Raw genomic sequence first — 18337 nt, 5'->3', positions numbered from 1 at the left:
GGCACGGCGCACCCAGTGCTCCTGCTAAAAGAAAACAGTCAAACCCGAATGTGACCAAACTGTCCAGATCCCACTGCCCATTTATAGTAGGGGTACCGAAGACAGAGGAACACATTAAATCACAGCACGGGGTACATACAGCGTGGGAGACTTGCAAGGACACGGGAGGTTTCTTCCACAAATAGCGAGCGAGCGAAAGGAAAATACGGAGAGGGAGCCTGCGGACCAGAGGGCACTGAGGGGGCATCCACCTTCCACCTTGTGTGGACAGTATCCGGATCTCAACTCAAACAGACCACAACAGCGGGGGACTACGAACACCCAACTGGAAATGTGAACACTGACTGGATCGTTAATATTCAAAATGACGATCAATTCGGGGAGGAAGGGCGATGTGGTTACAAGGGTAAAAAAGAGACACCTTTAAGAGACTCATACTGAAGTATTTATGGACAAAATCAAATGCTATCGGGGGTCTGCTTCAAGATAGTAAGGGTTGGGGCAGGGGGCGGGGTACAGGGTTCGGGAGCGCCATGAGGCGACGGCCGGTAAAGCTGGGTGACGCGTACCTCGGGCTCACCGTGCAGTGAGCATATGGTTCTTCCTATGCTTACTACCTGCTGTTAACAAGTTCTTTAACAAAAGACACAAATAGAATACTGGCACATGAAGCTTCAGGGGGCAACAGCCTATGTAAAGCCCAAACCAAACTACAGAAAATCGTGGGTGCCTGCAGGCTTGGCTAAGTGCCCCCACAAACCCAAGCAGTAAGCTCGGGCTGGAGATGGGAAGTTAGGGGGCGGGGGGAAGGTAACCTGAATTATTCTGGAAGAAAACCCCGCTTTTACTTCATTTTGGAGAAAACAGGGGAGCAGAGATCGTAAGGTGAGAAAGGGAAAAAACGGTAAGAAAGAGAATTAAGGAATGAAGGAAAACAAATGAAGGAGTGAGAGGGAGGCAGCGAAAGGCAAGGAGACAAAGAAAACCGGGACAAGGAGCCCACGCTTGCAGGTGAGGGCCGACCGGGAGCCGCAGCGGCAGCCCTTACCCCAGACGTCGGACTTGATGGAGAACTTGTTGTAGGCCAGGCTTTCTGGCGCTGTCCACTTGATGGGGAACTTGGCCCCGGCGTGGGCTGTGTACGTATCCCCTGTCATTAACCTGCTCAGGCCGAAATCAGCCACCTTCACCAAGTGGTTCTCCCCTACCAGGCAGTTTCGGGCAGCAAGATCTCTGGGGAAAGAGAGAGAGTTCAGCCGTGAGAGTTGTGGCTATCGCGTTCCCGGCTCCGCAAATCCACCGCCACTGAGGGAAGGCGCCCTCCCGACGACCGCGTCCAGTCCCCCGGGAACCTGTGCCCGTGCCTCAGCATCCGCCCGGGCTCCCACCGCGGGGAGAGGTAGCAGAGGGTGGGCGGGAGCAAGCTCATTACCCTGGGCCTCAGTTACCGCACCCGTAACACGAAGATGATGGCAGTGCCTACTTCGTAGGCTTGTCGTGAGTGGTCGTGGCTTAATACGTGAAGCGCTTTAACTCACACCTGCCTATCTGCGATCACCTAAGGGTCTGCTGGGTTAGGACGGCTCTACGGCAGGCACGGGGAACGAAGGCACCAGCCAGTCCTCAACTGGGAGAAACTTCCATCGGAGGGAGTCTCCATGTGGCCTATCCAGACTTGACAGAGGACAAAATAAAATAAAGCCCATGGCACTCCGCCCCCCCCTCCTCCCCAAACTGTGTTTCCTACTTTCCTACTTCCTCCTGATGCGTATCCGAACGTATCCTAAAAATTCTCTCCCGTATAATCGGCTTCCCCTCGCCTCCGGATTCTCCCAGGGAGGTGGGAGTCTAATCTCTGGTTCACGGATGTTAACCATGAAATCACAAGGCAAAACAGAACAGGGGGATGCGACGAGGCAGCACCTTTAGGCGATGGCTGAAGGTAAGATCGCCTGATCGTCAGCAATCAGAGAGCAATTAAATACAGAAGACTTGTGCCTAATAGGATTTTGGTAAAGCGTTTTAAGTCTGTGAAATGAAGGGGGGACAGACGTAGCCATGCAAAGCGAACCACAAGTCAAGAAATCTCAATTTGCAGCCTCAGAGGGTTCGCCCTTTGAGTGACAGGCGCATCGGAATCAGGCTCTCGTGCAGCACAGGAAATCTGTCTTACAAGGAAGCGCCAACGTCTCACACATTCTACTCTCGTCCCTCGCTGTGAAATCTCATGTACGGGTCTCATACTTGAGCTAATTGGGGAGGAAAGTTCAGGGCGGTGGCGTGGAGAACATCTTGTACAAAAGTCACCGGCAGAGCCCATCGGGTTCTGTCCTGCCTGGGCCACCACTTTGCCAGGAAGCCATTTCCACCAGCAAAGAATGCGAACAGCAAGATAATTGCGGCCCGCTTGAAGGTCAAAGCCCTCCGGGCTTTAGAACAGCAAAGGCGCTTAATTCAGGACCGCACTGACGCCGTCCTGACAATCGTGGACGCGTCCCCGGACCGGAGGACGGCAAGCTAAGTGGAGAATGAAATAAAGGGAAGGGGGGGCGGGCGCAGAAAACGCGCCGCTCGGAAACAAAAGCCACGCGCCGGCTGTACCCGCGGGGCGGTGTGGGCGCGACGCCAGCCTCCCCGCGGGGGAGGTCACTCCTGGTGACACCGAGCGCTCTGCCTCCCCGGGGAGCACGGACGCCTCTGAGGGGCGTCGCTGGATATTCCACTTAGTCCAAGATGCTTCCGAGGGAAGTGTTTCTTACCGCGGGGATCCACTGCCCCGTGGGCCCAGACGCGCACCTGGAGCTGGCAAAGTCAGGAGCCCGGCGTCTGCCTCTGTTCCAGCGTCCAACGTGCCGCCAGCGCCGAGGCGGGAGGCTGAGCCCTCACGCCCTGTGGGCTGGAGCTTCGTGGAGGAGGCTGCCCGGGCCCCACGCTCGCTCCGCGGCGCTGCGAGGAGGGCTGCTCCGCCAGGCCCCTACCTGTGGATGAAGTTCTTCTTCTCCAGGTACTCCATGGCTGACGAGATCTGCGTGGCCATGTACAGCAGCACCACAGCATTCACCTCCTGCCGGTTACACTCCCGCAGGTAATCCAGCAGGTTCCCATAGGTCATGAACTCAGTGATTATATAGAACGGGGGCTCCCGGGTGCAGACCCCTGCCAACAAGACAGACATTGAGGGCTTCGGGGGGCCGCTCTGCTCCCGACTGCACAAGCACCAGAAAAGGACCCCCGGGGGGCGCCTGGGGGGGTTCAGTCGGTTAAGCGTCCGATTTCGGCTCAGGTCACGACCTCGTCATTCACGAGTTCGAGCCCCGCGTCGGGCTCCGTGCTGACGGCTCGGGAGCCCGGAGCCTCTGCTTCGGATGCTGTGTGTCTCCTTCTCGCTCTGCCCCTCCCCCGCTCACACTCCATGCCCCTCGCTCAAAAATAAACGTAAAAAAAAAAAAAATTAAAAAACAGAAAAGAAAATGAAAGAAAAGAGCCCCCGAAACACGTTCTGTGTCTGCCCCAAAGTCTGGGGCCCAACGTCTAATACGGTCCCAAGCACTCGTGGCTTGTGATGTGTTCCTGTGGGAGGGAGGTGGCCACACTCTTTTCTTCCTCTCGAGCCCCTGAACTCGAACAGAAGAAGACGCCACCGAGTTCAGAAGCAAAGGTCAGGTGCACACCCCACAGCCCACGTCACCCCTACACGGCGATGTCTGCTCACGGCAGAACTGCAGCGAAGGGACTCTCGAAACCTCTGGTCTCAGAGGCCGGCTGAGATTTGCACCGGACTACTCTAGGGTCTCCACTTAAAGCAACAGCCTATTCCGTCCATGCACACACCATCCCGCATCGGCCTCCTTGCCACCACGGGCTGAGTGTCGCCAGAGGACAGACGTCCACATCAGACACGTTCACCTCCTCTGTCATAGCGCCCGCATCACCCCAGGGGGCGTAAGAGAGAGGCCGTCTCTTCAGAACTCACTCACCCAGCAACTGCACGAGGTTGGGGTGCTTGATCTCCTTCATCACTGCGGCTTCTTTCAAGAACTCTTCCACCTCCATGGTGTCCTCCTGGGGGAGAAAAGGGGAGGAAGTTGTCTCAGCAAAGAAAGTGTTCGAACAGGAAAGTATGGCTTGAACGGTTAGTACCAACTGGAGCCTCGACCGACAACCACCCCGGTTCGCCAGGGCCGACCTGCAAGATGCCTGCAGTGGATCGATTACTGCCCCCCGTGGCGTAAAGAATTTTCCCCTTTGATGGGGCGCCGGGGTGGCTCCGTCGGGCGAGCGTCCGACTTCGGCTCGGGTCATGATCTCACGGTTCGTGGGTTCGAGCCCCGCGTCAGGCTCCGTGCTGACGGCTCGGGGCCTGGAGCCTGCTTCGGATTCTGGGTCTCCCTCTCTCTCTGCCCCTCCCCTGCTCACACTCTGTCTCTCAAAAATAAATAAACATTGAAAAAAAAAAAAAAGAAGAATTTTCCCCAACAGTAAATATATGTTGGCAACTTGCTTCTGGGGGCTGCTATGCAGAGGATAGTTCTATTTCCCTAAAGAAGAGCTGGTTTCCAAGGAGTCCTAAAACACTTAACATTACAAAAATATATATGTATATCACCTGAAGAATCAGAAATGTACCCACTTTAATGGAAGAGACGCTGACACAAAACGATACTATCCTAAAGAAGAACACCACCTCAAAACACTCCGTACCACAGAGGATGCCCGAAATGCAGCGCTATGGGGGTCTCAACGAAGCAACCACCGCTATCCACCGGGTCGATTTACGGGTTCTACGATAATCCTCCCTAGCAGCCCCCCTAACGACGGATTCACGAGTATCGTCAGAGATGTCATATTCTAGCAAGTTCACCGTATCTAAATGCCACGCGGAAACAAAGAATATTAGCAAACGCCCAGAGCAAACGTGGTGCCATCTCCCCATCTCCTCACGCGCTCTGGGTGGGGGCTCAACTCGAGGGGGCCTTGCCCCTGGCCCCGCACACCACAGTTGGCCCCGTTACACGGGAGGCTTGCTGTGGCCTGCCTCAGGCAAACCTCTTCATGACTTAAAGAACCCACTGTCCTCTGACTGCCACGACCAGAAGCCAGCGGGTGGCAAATGGCGTGGCCCGTGTGTGTGCGAGAGCCTGGCCACGAAGGCCAACACCACCCTCCAAGTTTCAACACGGAGTCCACGTCTGCCCGGAGAGAAAGACTGCGTGGCAGATGGGGAGTGAACGCCTGGAAAACTAGACTCGCCCAAGAGGAAAGCTTCCTCGGGCTTATTTTCAAGGTGGAAGCTTCCAGGTCGTGCCTGCTGCCCCTTCAGGAGGCAAAGCACTCAAAGGGTCCTGACTGCAGCCTCCCGGTGGCCGCGCCATTCTTGCCCCTGCACGTGGAGATTTCCAGAGGACAGGTCAACCTCTACTCAGCACGTTCCCGCTGCGGCCAATCATGTCTACAAGCGGAGCGTGACCGCTGAGGATACGTGTCAGCCCATTATCACTTAGTCTAGGGCTCTCTGAGGCTGAAACTCAGCTGCAATTTGCCGCTCTTTAAAAATCGTGGGCTGCTCTGATGTCAATGAGACATCGTTGGTAGTCTCCGTGTCAAGCCGTACGGGGGGCGGGGGGAGGGCAAGAACTCATCCCTGCCACCGCTCCGCTGGCCGTTCGATTCTTGGGAGTCCTCTCTGCTCCTCAACACGCTCCGCAGAGCATAGCCGTTGGCGCGTCTGGTCCACCGGGTGACGCGCTGCCGTCGAAGGCCGGGAAGCCTGCTGGAATCCGCCGAGACGACGCTGCTCACGCAAGGACCGGGGGCCTCAAGAGCCTCACCTGGCCCACAGGAGGTTCACGACGCAGCTCTCAAATACAGCTCTCTGGGCAAGTGGAGCTTTCCTTCTTCTCAAGCACCACAATAACCAACTCCGCACAGGGAAACCATTTCACAGAGATCGTGGGCTCCGACAGCTCCCGCCGCTTCTCTAGAAGAACCACGTTCTAGATCCTGAGAGGCGTGGACATGCGAGAACAACGATACGGCTTTCGGAGCCATCCCTCTCCTCTTCTTGCCCGTCTTTTTGTCTTCCCCCTCATTCCTACACACTCACACACACACACACACACACACACACAAACACACACGTGTGGATGGTATAGATAATTCCCTGTTTTTTTCTTTCAGGGCAATCGGCATGGATTTGTCTCCCCCTGGTGGAATCCGGCCGGGTTCAACCCACAGCTGCCACTACCAGCAGCACTCTCTTCTAGTAGCTGTGTTAACGGGGAAACTATCCTGTTATGCTCCTTCCCTTTCCTTTAAACACTTTCTTTCTTTTTTTTTTTTTTTAACATTTATTCATTTTTGAGAGAGAGAGACAGAGCATGAACAGGGGAGGGGCAGAGAGAGAGGGAGACACAGAATCCGAAACAGGCTCCAGGCTCTGAGCTGTCAGCACAGAGCCCGACGCGGGGCTCGAACTCACGGACGGCGAGATCATGACCTGAGCCGAAGCCAGACGCTCAACCGACCGAGCCACCCACGCGCCCCTCTGTCATCTTTTCAAAGAGACATCTCCCATGTACGGAGTAAAATTAACACAGATAATTAGGGTGAAAGCACCACTGAGTGAACGCGGAGTTTCGGCCTTGTCCGTTGGAAGTCAGGTGGGTCGGCCGGCTCTCCTCATGGGGACTGACTGGCCTGGCCCAGATGCACATGAAGGCCTGGTTAAAAGGATGGCTTCAGAGCTACGTGCACCAAGCCCTGCCGCTGTGTGACCACGTACAGAGCTCAGTTATTCACACGCCAGAGAAGAGAGGTCTCTGAACAAGGTCCCGTCTACACACCGGGAAAACAGCAGCATCTGCCTCGTGCGCAGAGTCCCGAGCACCGCACCCAGACGCGGGCAGCACTCAGCCGGCTGGACCCACTTTTACTGTAACGAACACGGCTGAGAAGCCGGCTAAACACAGTGCTTGTAGGAAAGACGGGCTGGGTCTTTAGTTAATATCGCCCCATGTTTTCGTTTTTGTCTTTCTCAGATAGGCACTCTCCGGACCCAACATCTGTTTTTCTGGTTTTCTAACCAGCTTCATTCACCCTTTTTGCTCCCTGGCCTCGCCCCCAAGTGAAGGTATTCTCCGGCATAACGGAGACATCGGCGGCTCAGTGTCCCACGGGTGCCTCCCTGAGTCTCAGCAGGGACCAAGTCCCCGGGGGGAGGGGCTAAGATGGGAGACGTCTAAGAACCTCGCTTCCTGGTTCTCAACCAAGTGTCAGGGGAGCAAGGTTACGACCCCAGGGAAGCAGCATCCCGCACCCGCCAGAGACGGGGCTGCAGAGATGGGGCCGGGCTTCGGAGCCGGACCGAGGAAGGCGGTTCACCCGCCAGATCCGCGGAAACAACCACACACCGAGCCCCCAGAACTCGGGTCCTCGGGTTCGCAGGCGTATCCAGCCCACGGCCAGAACAGAACCCGCCGCGAGAGCGCGCAACGGTGGGTTCCAGGTCGCGCGGCCTCTCTCCCTGAGGCCCAGCCCCCTCGGAAGTCAGAGAGCCAGCGCGTGCGACTGTCCAGGGCCATCCTGGAGCCCTGGCTTCTCTGCTCACTTCTGCAGCTCTCTAGTAGAACCAACTGCCTGGGGGAAAACACCACAAACAAAACCCCAACCAAAACAGGCTGGCGGAGCAGGGCAACGGAGGCACCCTCTCAGCACGGCTGGCCGCGTGCAAACTGGCACCGGGACAGTCTCCTCACGGCCAACGGGGAGAACCCCTGGGGCACCGTCTGTAACAGCAAAGTACTGGAAAGGACACAAATGCCCGCTGAAGGCTGCTAGACGCTGGAAGACATCCACGCGAAAGCAAGACCCCCGTACGTATACGGATGTGGAACGGGTGCCGAGCTACGTGGGGTGGACACTAGGAGGTGCAGGGCAGTGTCCACAGCATGCTGTGGGTTAGAAGGGACACCCGCACGTGGACTACTTCCGGAAGGGCACAAAAATCCAGGGGGGAGGATACTGTGTGCATAGGTTACCTATTCGAAAAACAGGTAAAGAATTTAAGCCTTAACATTTTTCATCAACGTTATCTTCCACTTTTTTAACGGTAAGTCTGTCAGGAGCTTAGGAGCCAATCCTAATGCCACATGAGATCGAGAGCAGCCTTTCCCCGATTCTAGGACTTCCAGAACGGCTTCATAGGAAAAAAAGGAGGGCTCATAAACAAACTTCTGGAATACAGCTCATTTGAAACGTGGGACTTCCCTGTACTGGACGGTTGTTTCTCTCAGGCACATCCCACCTTTAGCATTGATCACACGCAGGTAAAGTTAAGCCTAGGACCTGGTGAATAATGTCAAAATTCAAACCAGCAAGTCCGGTCGGTGGCCTTTGCTGTAATTCCAGTTTCCCGCCCACAGGGGTCAGCCTAGCACCCTCCTGTCTCCCGTTTTTTGGTCTCCGGCCCTGAAGGTACAGGACCCAACGTTCCCTGGTGGATCAACACAGAGTCCGGGTTAAAGCAGGGTCTTGCCACCCCCTGCTGCTTCAAGAGGGTCTGCCTCTGCCCTCTGAGGGGCCAGCGACACAAAACAGGCAGGATGGGACGGACCAGGGGATGGTGGGGAGCAGACTGAGACTCAGGTGCCCGGCTGGGGTCTGGTGCAAAGAGCTGCCAGGGCTTTCCAAGGCGTCCTGAGGAGCGAGGGAGATCTAGCTGCCACCCGAGGGGAAGTGGATGGGGGGAGGGGATGGGGATGGGAGACGTCTAAGACGCATGACTGTGGTTGACGTATTTTGCATGGTGTGCGAGGGGTGAGGACTGGAATGACAATTAAGGAAAGGAGGAGAAGAAAGAAGCCGGGCTTTGGGGCAGGATGTCTGGGCCGGAACCCCGGGTCTGCGGCTCCCCGGCGGGTAACACCAGGCCAGTTGCCTGGCCCGCCCGCACTGCGCGTTCCTCAAGCCTGAGATGGCAGCGACAGGCGGGCCCTTCCCTTACAAGGTGCCTGTGAGGATTAAGTGAGATGCTACACACGGAGCGGGGCGCTCAGACTGCAGGCCCGTAGTAAGAGCTCAATGAACAGTAACCGTAACTGTCATTTAGAACCCACTCAAGGTTCTCAACCTCTCCAGGGGCGATAAATGCCCCAAAGGGTGCTATCAATCTTACTGGACAAGCGGGAACCCTATTGTGGAGATGTGCCTTATGCGGAGGAGGAGGAAGAAGGGATAATTTACTCAGCACTTGCCCAGTACTGTATTTCGGGTTGACATACATCTCTAGAATCTGACGCCTTCACTTTTCCCTAATTAGCTATCACCTGGGGTGACGACTCCGAGAAATCCACACAACTAGATTCTGTACCTTTTTACCGGCTGTGGGACTGTAAGTTAATAAGGCTCTTGGGGAAAACCGTTAAAAGTATAAAAAAAAAAAAAAGTTTAGTAGCGTATCATTAGAGAAATAGACTCCAAAAGGCACCCAACTTCCCGATAAGTCTGATTTGCGGGTACAAGAAAGCCACCACTGCCAGACAAGTCCCTCCGGGAGGCGCCCTGCCCTGACTCCCTGGTGGCGGCTCAGGAACCAATGTCACAGCGTCAGCTGCTGGACTGTGTCCTCCCCACGCTTCGAGTAGTGCAAACTCTCCCTCTTTCTAACGTTTTCAAACAAGCCTTGCTGGGTGGAAACCAGGAATTTTGTGCTTTTGTTCCTCTTTGTTTCACGTGTGCAAATACTGGCGAGCGTGTGGGTGATGCCCGGGCCTTTAACGGTTTCTCAAGCTGGTCGAGGCCCGGAGGCCGGCCTGGTGTTCAGCCCTGTGCCAGATCGGGACACTGAGCACAAGCGCACGCCTCTCCCTGGACTTGCCTGGTCTGGGGGTGGGGGGACGGGGCAGCGGCCGGGGCAGCGCATATCCAATCACCTTATTCCTGCGGATCAGACCCTTCACTGCGCCCCACTGCCGCCAGGAGAATGTCCCCGGCTCCGTAGCCTCCGTGACTTACCGTGGGCTCTATGCCCTCCGCCTCTGTCCAGGCCTCCGCTCCTCCACTCCGGCACCAACCCACCCTGTACTTTCTCCCCACCACGGGGAGCTCACCAGTCCCCCCCCCCCCCCACCTCGTCCCTGTGCGGTGTGAGGGCGCCTCGCTCCTGCCTCGGGCCCCGGTCACCCCACGCTGCAGGTTCTGTCATTGCCCGTCTCTCCTCCCAACTGCGCTGTTCTACCTACCTAGGCTGGCCTGAGGTGAAGAACTCTACTCTTAAAACCCTAGGGCTAAGCCCAGGGTCTGGCAAGCAGAAGCGAGGGTCTCGCTAAGTGTTTATTGAGTTTTTAAAAAATCACGTCTGGAAAGTATCCGGGAGTCCTCAAGTGACCCCAAACCATGCTACCCACCCCCCCCCCAACACACAAGCGTCAGTCCTGCTCCAAGGGCTGACCTAACGGGGTACGTTCAATATGAGCGCCACGAGCCACCCTTGTTTTCTAGAACTGCAGACTGCGAGTCTTTCTCTGAAGCATCACTTTACACGAGCCAGAAACTGTGATTTCCACTTTGCTGCACCTCTGAGTACAGGCGGCAGGTAAGTAACAGAGTCCCTGAAAGGCAAGCGATCTGGCTGCCCGGGTCTCCAAGCACGTGCCCCACGGGCCTCCTGAGAAGCGTGCGCGCGCCGGGGTCCCTTCCTCCAGCCGGGTGGAGGTTTCCCTTCCTCTTGTCCAACGGCTACAGGAGGGCCTCCCCTCAGCCTCCGCGTGGTTGTCAGGGTAATCGGTTCGCTTACAGCAAGTGCAAATGGCACAGGTCAACGCTAGGGGGCGCTCTGGCCACAGGTAAAAAGCTCAGATCACATCCTGAAGGCCGAGGGCCCCAGATGAAACCCGCTGCTTGGCCTCAAGGTTTCAAAGAACTTCAAACCCCGCCCAGAAACTGCGAACACCACGCGTTAGTGCAGACGAGAGAACGATGGCGCGGAACCCGAGTGAGAAGCCCTGACGTCCCCTTCATGCCTTCGTCCGCTCCCGTTTCCAGCAGTCGGGGCTCACACTACACAGAACTGGATGGAACCTGCCAGGAACGCCCAACGCGCCTGCCTTTCAGATCTGCCAACAAACATCCACTGGAGAGTCCAACGCATTTTGGTTAAATCCCCTTCTTTCAAAACTCACAGCTCTTCCCCTCCTTCTCCTGCGTCTCAATAGGAAGTGATTCAAAGGCCACACGGACAGAACGGAAACCCACGGCTTTAAAAGATTCTTGCCACGGAATGAAAAAACTTCTCCGAATGACTAATCTTTTTACACCAAAAACCACAGCGTGCCTCAGCACTCACCCTCCGTGGAGGCACGGAGTCCGGGAGGGGGACTGAACCCGTCGGAAGAGGTCGGCCGAGGCCTGCAGAGGCCCTTCCTGGGCTGCCCACCGGCAGCAACGAACCGTGTTCAGCCGCGAGCCGCGGCGGCAGCCCCAGACCTACCTTCAAGGTCTTCACGGCCACCGTCAGGCTGTATTTCTTCCACACGCCCTCGTACACCTCTCCGTACTGGCCGCCTCCCAGCTTGTGCTTCATGGTGATGTCCGTGCGTTCCATCTCCCACTTGTCGTAGTTGGGGGACACGCCGTAGACGGTGGGCTTGTTGCGCTTGGGGGCCGGGTAATGGAGAGTGGTGATGAGCCCGTCCGCCACAGTCGAGTGATGATGAACCAACTCCGCCAAAGTGTTGAAGCGGCTCTCTGAGGAGACGTAGAGCTGAGGGAAACAGAGACAGCACAGCCTTCAGCCCACGGGCACACACACATCTAGACAACTCTGCTGAGCCTAAGTGAGTGTGCAGAAAATCACTTAGACTGTGCTCCTCGACACTTGCCGGAATTTACTTGCCGAAGCAGAAAGATACAATAAAATGCCTCAGGGCCTTTGCACCTGCTGCTCCCTCTGCCTGAAATCCTTCGGCCACTTAATCATCATACGCCTGGGTCTCCCTTACCATTCCGAGCCCAGGGTAAATGTCATTGTCACTGTGCCACTGGACCTAGTCATCACCCAGCACTAGTCATCGAATCACCTTCCTTCCTTCTCTGCATTGTACTTACCGCTGGCTGATCGGTCCCTGTTTATCTGCTGGATTACTTCCTGTCTGTCAACACCTTCTAGAATGTCAGCTTCTTGAGAGCAAAGCCCTAAGTGGTCTGTTTTTATCCTGGATCCCCAGTGTGGAGAACAAGAAATGAGCACATAATAGGCACTAAATAAATGCCTGTTGATTACATTAACGAAGAGCAGAACTTAGTATTTGCAGACTAAAAAAGAAAGGTTTTTTTTTTGTTTTTAGTTTTTTTTTAACGTTTATTTATTTTTGACAGACAAAACCTGAGCGGGAGACGGGCAGAGAGAGAGACAGAGAGAGGCAGACACAGAATCCAAAGCAGGGTCCAGGCTCTGAGCTGTCAGCACAGAGCCAGATGTGGGGCTCGAACCCATGAACTGTGAGATCATGACCTAGGCTGAAGTTGGACGCTTAACCGACTGAGCCACCCAGGTACCCCAACAAAGTAATTGTTTAAAATTACGCTTATTACCTGAAACCTAGAATGATTACTTATAGTTATATAATTATCCAGATCTAAACGGTGACCCGAGATGGAAATCACTAAACAAAACAAAAATCTCTTTCTCATTCTTACTCCCTCGATCTGGGCTAAGGAGCACCAGAGGCCAAGGCTTGCAAACCCCAGCTGGATGCCACCATGGGTGCCCCTGGTCAGCTCAAGCCAGGAATGGATCGGGGGTGCACAAGGGCCACACAGCCTCCTCCGCCGTGGGGAAGGGAGGACAGAGGATTATAGACACGAGTGCACACAACCCGTCCACGTGTGGTTCTCGTCTGAACACACAGGAAAGGAAAGGAAAAGAGCAGCCGACAGACAGCAAGCAGTGGATGGTGACAGCTATCTTTCTTCTTCTTTTTTTTTGTTCGTTTCAGGGAGGCGGTGAGGGAGTGCTTCCACATTAAACAATTCCACGTTGTAATCCACACAGGACATCTGGGCTCCAGGCAGACAAGGGATCAGTGAACCTACCAGCTCATGAAGGGCAGCCAGCGAGTGTGGGAAGGGGGAAAGGACACTAAAAATCATGACTAGGCGTTCGTAAGACTTGCCCTGACTACAGAGACAGAGGAGGAACGCGGGTTTGAAAGAGCGGTGATGCCTGGGGCAGGAAGACAAAAAGGGAACAGGAGTCACCTATAGCTGTAGTATCTTGATTACCTAAAAACAGAAGAGGGGGGTGGGGTGGAAACAGAAAAAGGAAGAAACAGCCTGAAGCACACAGCAGCCCAAGGCCTTGGCTGTCGGTTATGGGAGGCTCCCCACCGCTTTCTGTAAGTTTGTAATAGGAAAGAATTAAAGTATTTTCAAAGAAGAAAATATTAACGAATGCATGAGTCGATGCCATTTGCAACCCTCGAGAGGGTAAATAGGATTCTTTCTCGCTTGGGGAGATGACAGAGTTTTAAAACTCAGGCGAGCCAGTGGCCAACTCTGACTTAGGGGTTTGTAATTTACAATCTTTTGGTTGCAATCCTAGCGAAACAAAATTCTTGAGCAACCCAAGAACTGTCGAGAAAGAGCCTCTAGCTCTGGGGGACTCGTCCCTCTGCAAGACGGTGCCCCTCAATGGCAGGACCTTTCAGGGTGAGGAGAAGGCCCACCAGGAGGCCCCACCGAGAACCTGACTCTGAGTGTGCTCAGGGTGCACGAAGGTGTTGGGAGGAGGCAGGGAGCACAGGCACCGCCAGCCTGGGAGCTTGCCCCGAGCCGAACGTCCACACGGTGACGTCCTTGGCACACTTGTCAGTGGGCAGGGCCGGGTGGGATGTGGGGACAGCCCCACATCCCACCCCTCTCTGGAAAACTCTGTCAGTTGTCCAACTACCTCACTGCAGGTGCCAAGTGTTCCAAGCCGTCCTGTTTCAGGGCAGCTGTTTTCGCTACCGTGGAGTGTAGACAAGAGGGAAGAAGTGCTCCCTGGAATCCAAGCCCCCCCCCCCCCCCAACACTGGCACAGTAAGAGCCTGTCCACCTGCTGGGCTCCCCAGGGCGGGGGGGGGGGGGGGGGGGGGGCGGTGCAGGTCACCTGGGAGCAAGGCTCATTACCTACTTCTCCCCTTCTCCCCGGGGAACTTGCAAGGAATGCTCTCCAACCCGAGAATCGAGAATCGAGGATCGGATGGAGGATCGAGTTCCCTCAACCACCCAGAATGCTAATGGCTCCCCAAGCCCTCGTTTATGCAGAATTCGTGCTGGGTCCCCTTTGATTCCCTCACAGGCTCTTCCTGCTAGAGATTTCAGAGTTACGGGAGGTTTCGCTGCTCACACCCACTTTATCCTTTTCTGTAATTAAATGTACAGACCCTGTGACTTTCTGTCAGCATAAAATTTACATACCGACGCTTATTAAATATTAAAGCTACTCTCCCTTTCCAGCGCAGTGCACGACCATCTTCTAACAGTCAAGTCTGGAGGCTTCCTTCCGGTTAGTTCTGAGCTCTGCGCATTCTGCTAGTGAGCTGGGTGGTCTGCATCAGGAATTCATGGCCCGATCAAAGAAAGTGAAATCAGCATCAAGACGTTCAGAGAAGAAAGTGAAATTAGCATCATGAATGGCATGTCATTATCCTGCGCACCTGATCACATAAACACTCTGGCTGCTCAGCCGGGACTGGGCCTCTTCCTGATCGCACAGGAACCCCAAAGACAGGACCCGTCAAAGCAGCTCGCCAGAAACAGCTTTTCCTCCTGAGAGCCACACGGCCAGGCTTATCAGCGCTTAGTCCTGTGCCCCCTTTAGGGGCCTCAGACCCCGGAGTCCCACCCGGGAGGTACTGGTTACAGGTTACAGGCAGCCTGGCCTGAGAGCTTCCAGAGTCCAGCAGGAAGGCAGGACTTACTAATTAAGCAGGACTTAATAATGCTCCGAGTCTCCCGGACAAGGGGAAAGTCAGCCACGTGTTAGCAGGCTTTTCCCCGGAATGCCTGCACCTGCCAAGCCACCGTCAGGGTGGGTAAATCTGAAAAACTCAAGAGGTTGTGCGGTTGGCCCGTCCTGCCACCTCTGCTAAAGCTTAAGCCCAGATTCCATTCCTGTCAACCTGAACCTGTCACTTCGGCAGACCGTGACAATAAGCGTCACCTGGGAACTTCTTTGAAGAAAAGGACAAGGGCTTCAAGGGCTACAAGGAATTGTGGAACCTGACAGTGGCATCCCACAGAAGTAAATAAAGTGCAGACACAAATAGCCAGAACTAAAAATGATCCAGGCGGGGAGCTGGTGGAGAGGAATGCGCCTTTGACTCCACTGAGCTGGCAGGGAGCTTGGAGAAAGCACAGAGCGCGACACTCTGACCCCGGGGTACGTGGGGGTCTCCAGACCGTCAAGAGTCCTAGGAGCGGCGATGGCTCAGTTTGGTGCGGCCCGTGCAAGACTCCAGCTCGAAGCTCCCCGAGCCCCGGGGGCCGACTGGCCGGCCACAACTGCTGTCGAGGCTTAGGAACATGACAACAGCAGCGGTCCAGAGCCAAGAGGGCGGAGGCACCAAAGAAATCTTTTGGGGCCTTGGAGAAGAGTCTGCCATATTCAGCCGCTGTGTGAAGATTAGCTGTTTGAAAATAAGAATTAAACTTATGCAACCCCAGCCCGTCCCTCCTACCGACCTTAAATTTTCCCCTCAGAAATCCAAAAAGGATTGCATCAAGGCTCTGCTATGTGAGTTTTTTTTTTTTTTCAGGGCCGAGCCACACGGTCTCATGCGTGGCTGTGATACCGCCCCCACTACCTCTGACGCTGTTCCCCTCATTCCAGGAACATGATCCCACCCCACACAGCCCCTCAAGTGCAGGCCTCACAGAGAGGCGCCTCCGCAGATGGCCGGCCCGATAACCCCGGGGGCCGAGCCGTCTCCAGGTGCTCGGACAGCTGAAGGGAGGGGTCTCTGCCAGGGAGGGAAGACGGCAGGAGGCCCAGCACGCTTGGGTGAGGCGCCCAGTGACGGACACCGCCCGGTCGAATGAGTTCCCTGTGCTCCAACCCGGAATGAAAGGAGCCCCTGGCACACCCCTGGCCGGCTTTTCGACCGACGGGTTGGCATCCTCATCGGACGCCTCTCAAATTCCCTGAATCATGTATCCCACACGCAGGCCTTACTCTCCCCCTCTGAACAGTATTTTGGACCAACCGGCGGCTAATGAGTCGTCAAACTAGATCATGCCTGCCCGAATCTGTTCCTAGGATGCCTGATTAAACAACTCCAGGGAGGAGAAACCGGGGCCCCTCGCAGCACAGACCTCAACTGACTACCGCTGGATAAACAGCACCGATGGGAAGCAAGCTGTCGGCTCCGGGAGATCACCTCCCTCACGGGCGGGGTGCTCTGCTCTTCTAATTCACTACAGAGGAACCCTTGTGGTCTCAAGGCACGGTTTCACAGGGCCCGCCACCCTGGAATGCACCCTTGCAGAATGGAAGGACCCAGCTCCACATCCGGGGTAGGGCGAGGCCCCAAAACACAAGCTGATAGGGCCGGTCTGTGGTCACGCATCAGCAAGCCCCTGTGCTCCTGTACAAACCTCTGCCGTCACAGAAAGCACCAGGTAGCAGCAATAAGGACTTCGGCCAGAAGACTTTGGGATGTGCGCGAAAGACAACAGAGAAGAATGTGAAAAAGAGAAACACACATGCATTCGTTTTGGGTGAGGAGAGCCATAAAAATGCTAAGAGGGTTAGGAGGAGGGGCCCAGCCCTACCCCACGCTGAAACATATTTTAATTCTGGTATGGGAAGAGAACAGAGAGCAGATCGACAGACCCAAAATGCATAAGCTAATCTGGTATATTTCAAACATGTAGGAAAAGAGAAATTTAGTAAATGGTACAGGGATCCCTCAAAACACGATGCGCATACGTTACACGTTAACGAGAGACCGTCGTGGCCCATCCGGGACAGAGGTTTCCACGAGCCTGCTAAACACAGTGTTGTTAATGAGGCGGAGGGACACAATTTCTCATACAGGGTGCAGGTCTCACCAGAAGCAAGGGGAGGAAACGCATTTGTCCAATTTCTACGGGAGGTAATCTGACAACATCCACATAATTTTTTTTTTTTAATGTTCATTTATTTTTGAGACACAGACAGATTGTGAGTGGGGTAGAGGCAGAAAGAGAGGGAGACATAGAATCTGAAGCAGGCTCCGGGCTCCGAGCTGTCAGCAGAGAGCCCGACGCGGGGCTCGAACTCGTCAACCGCGAGATCGTGACCCGAGCCGAAGTCAGACACTCAACCGACTGAGCCACCCAGGCGCCCCAACATCTACACAAGTACTGAATGCACAGAACCTTCAATCAGTTCCAGCAACTTACTTTGCATACACTTATACCCAAAACAAAGTATGTGCGATATGTTCAAACCGCAGGATGTGACCCACTAGGGGGTCTATGAAATAAATTGAGGGGATTCTGGCCAGAACTTTTAAAGAAAATGAAACCGAACTGAATGGAATACAAAATACCAAGAGTGCATCACCTCTAGCGAGGGTAAGCAGGGTTTCAAGAATCTTGTTACCAGTGAGGACTGGGTGCTACTGTAAATGTTTTCATACAGTGTGCCGTTATTTTTTTTTTAAAGATGTGAAAGCCACCTCGTGTTATTTATAACAGCCAAAGATTGGAAACCACCTAAAACTCAACCCCCAGGAGACTGCTTCAGTGAATGACGGTCCATCCGCACGAGGCAGTCATTAGTAAGAATGAGGTGGCTCTAAATGCGCTGTGGGAAAGCAATCTTCAAAAAATATTACTAGGTGGGAAAAGCAAGATGCAGACCAGTGTGGAGTTTGCATCACTTGTGCTTTTTAAAAAAATATAAACGTAAACCTGTACTGGGGAACTCTGAAAGAAACTGGTCACTGGGGGGGTGGGGGGGTGGGAGGGGCCTCTTCCACTCTAATTCATTTTGTTCTTTTTTTTTTTAAAACATGTACACACATTACATGCCATTTAAAAAACACACCCAGGGGCACCTGGGTGGCGCAGTCGGTTAAGCGTCCGACTTCAGCCAGGTCACAATCTCGTGGTCCGTGAGTTCGAGGCCCGCGTCAGGCTCTGGGCTGATGGCTCAGAGCCTGGAACCTGTTTCTAATTCTGTGTCTCCCTCTCTCTCTGCCCCTCCCCCGTTCATGCTCTGTCTCTCTCTGTCCCAAAAATAAATAAACGTTGAAAAAAAAAATTAAAAAACAAAACAAAACACATCCAGCATCTAGACCCAGCCCGATAA

General features: G+C 54.6%; 1 protein-coding gene and 1 long non-coding RNA gene across 3 annotated transcripts in view; one reads left to right on the top strand and one right to left on the bottom strand.

Annotated features, from left to right (window-relative positions):
* ABL1 (ABL proto-oncogene 1, non-receptor tyrosine kinase) overlaps positions 1 to 18337 on the bottom strand; it is a 143191-nt gene that overhangs the window by 9146 nt on the left and 115708 nt on the right. For both annotated transcript variants that reach the window (XM_047829834.1, XM_047829835.1), the window contains exons 4-7: positions 11486 to 11758; positions 3978 to 4062; positions 2979 to 3156; positions 1049 to 1233 (exon numbers count right to left, since the gene is read on the bottom strand). In XM_047829834.1, the coding sequence (XP_047685790.1) occupies positions 1049 to 1233; positions 2979 to 3156; positions 3978 to 4062; positions 11486 to 11758 (721 nt within the window). The remainder of the gene's footprint in view (positions 1 to 1048; positions 1234 to 2978; positions 3157 to 3977; positions 4063 to 11485; positions 11759 to 18337) is intronic.
* Positions 9217 to 13446, top strand: LOC125150240 (uncharacterized). The gene is made up of 3 exons (XR_007146285.1): positions 9217 to 9388; positions 10498 to 10591; positions 12993 to 13446. It is a non-coding gene; the product is annotated as an uncharacterized LOC125150240 (long non-coding RNA).

The sequence above is a fragment of the Prionailurus viverrinus genome, chromosome D4 (assembly GCF_022837055.1).
Source record: "Prionailurus viverrinus isolate Anna chromosome D4, UM_Priviv_1.0, whole genome shotgun sequence".
NCBI classification, from domain to species: Eukaryota; Metazoa; Chordata; class Mammalia; order Carnivora; family Felidae; genus Prionailurus; species Prionailurus viverrinus.
This window is presented reverse-complemented; position numbering and strand designations above follow the sequence as displayed.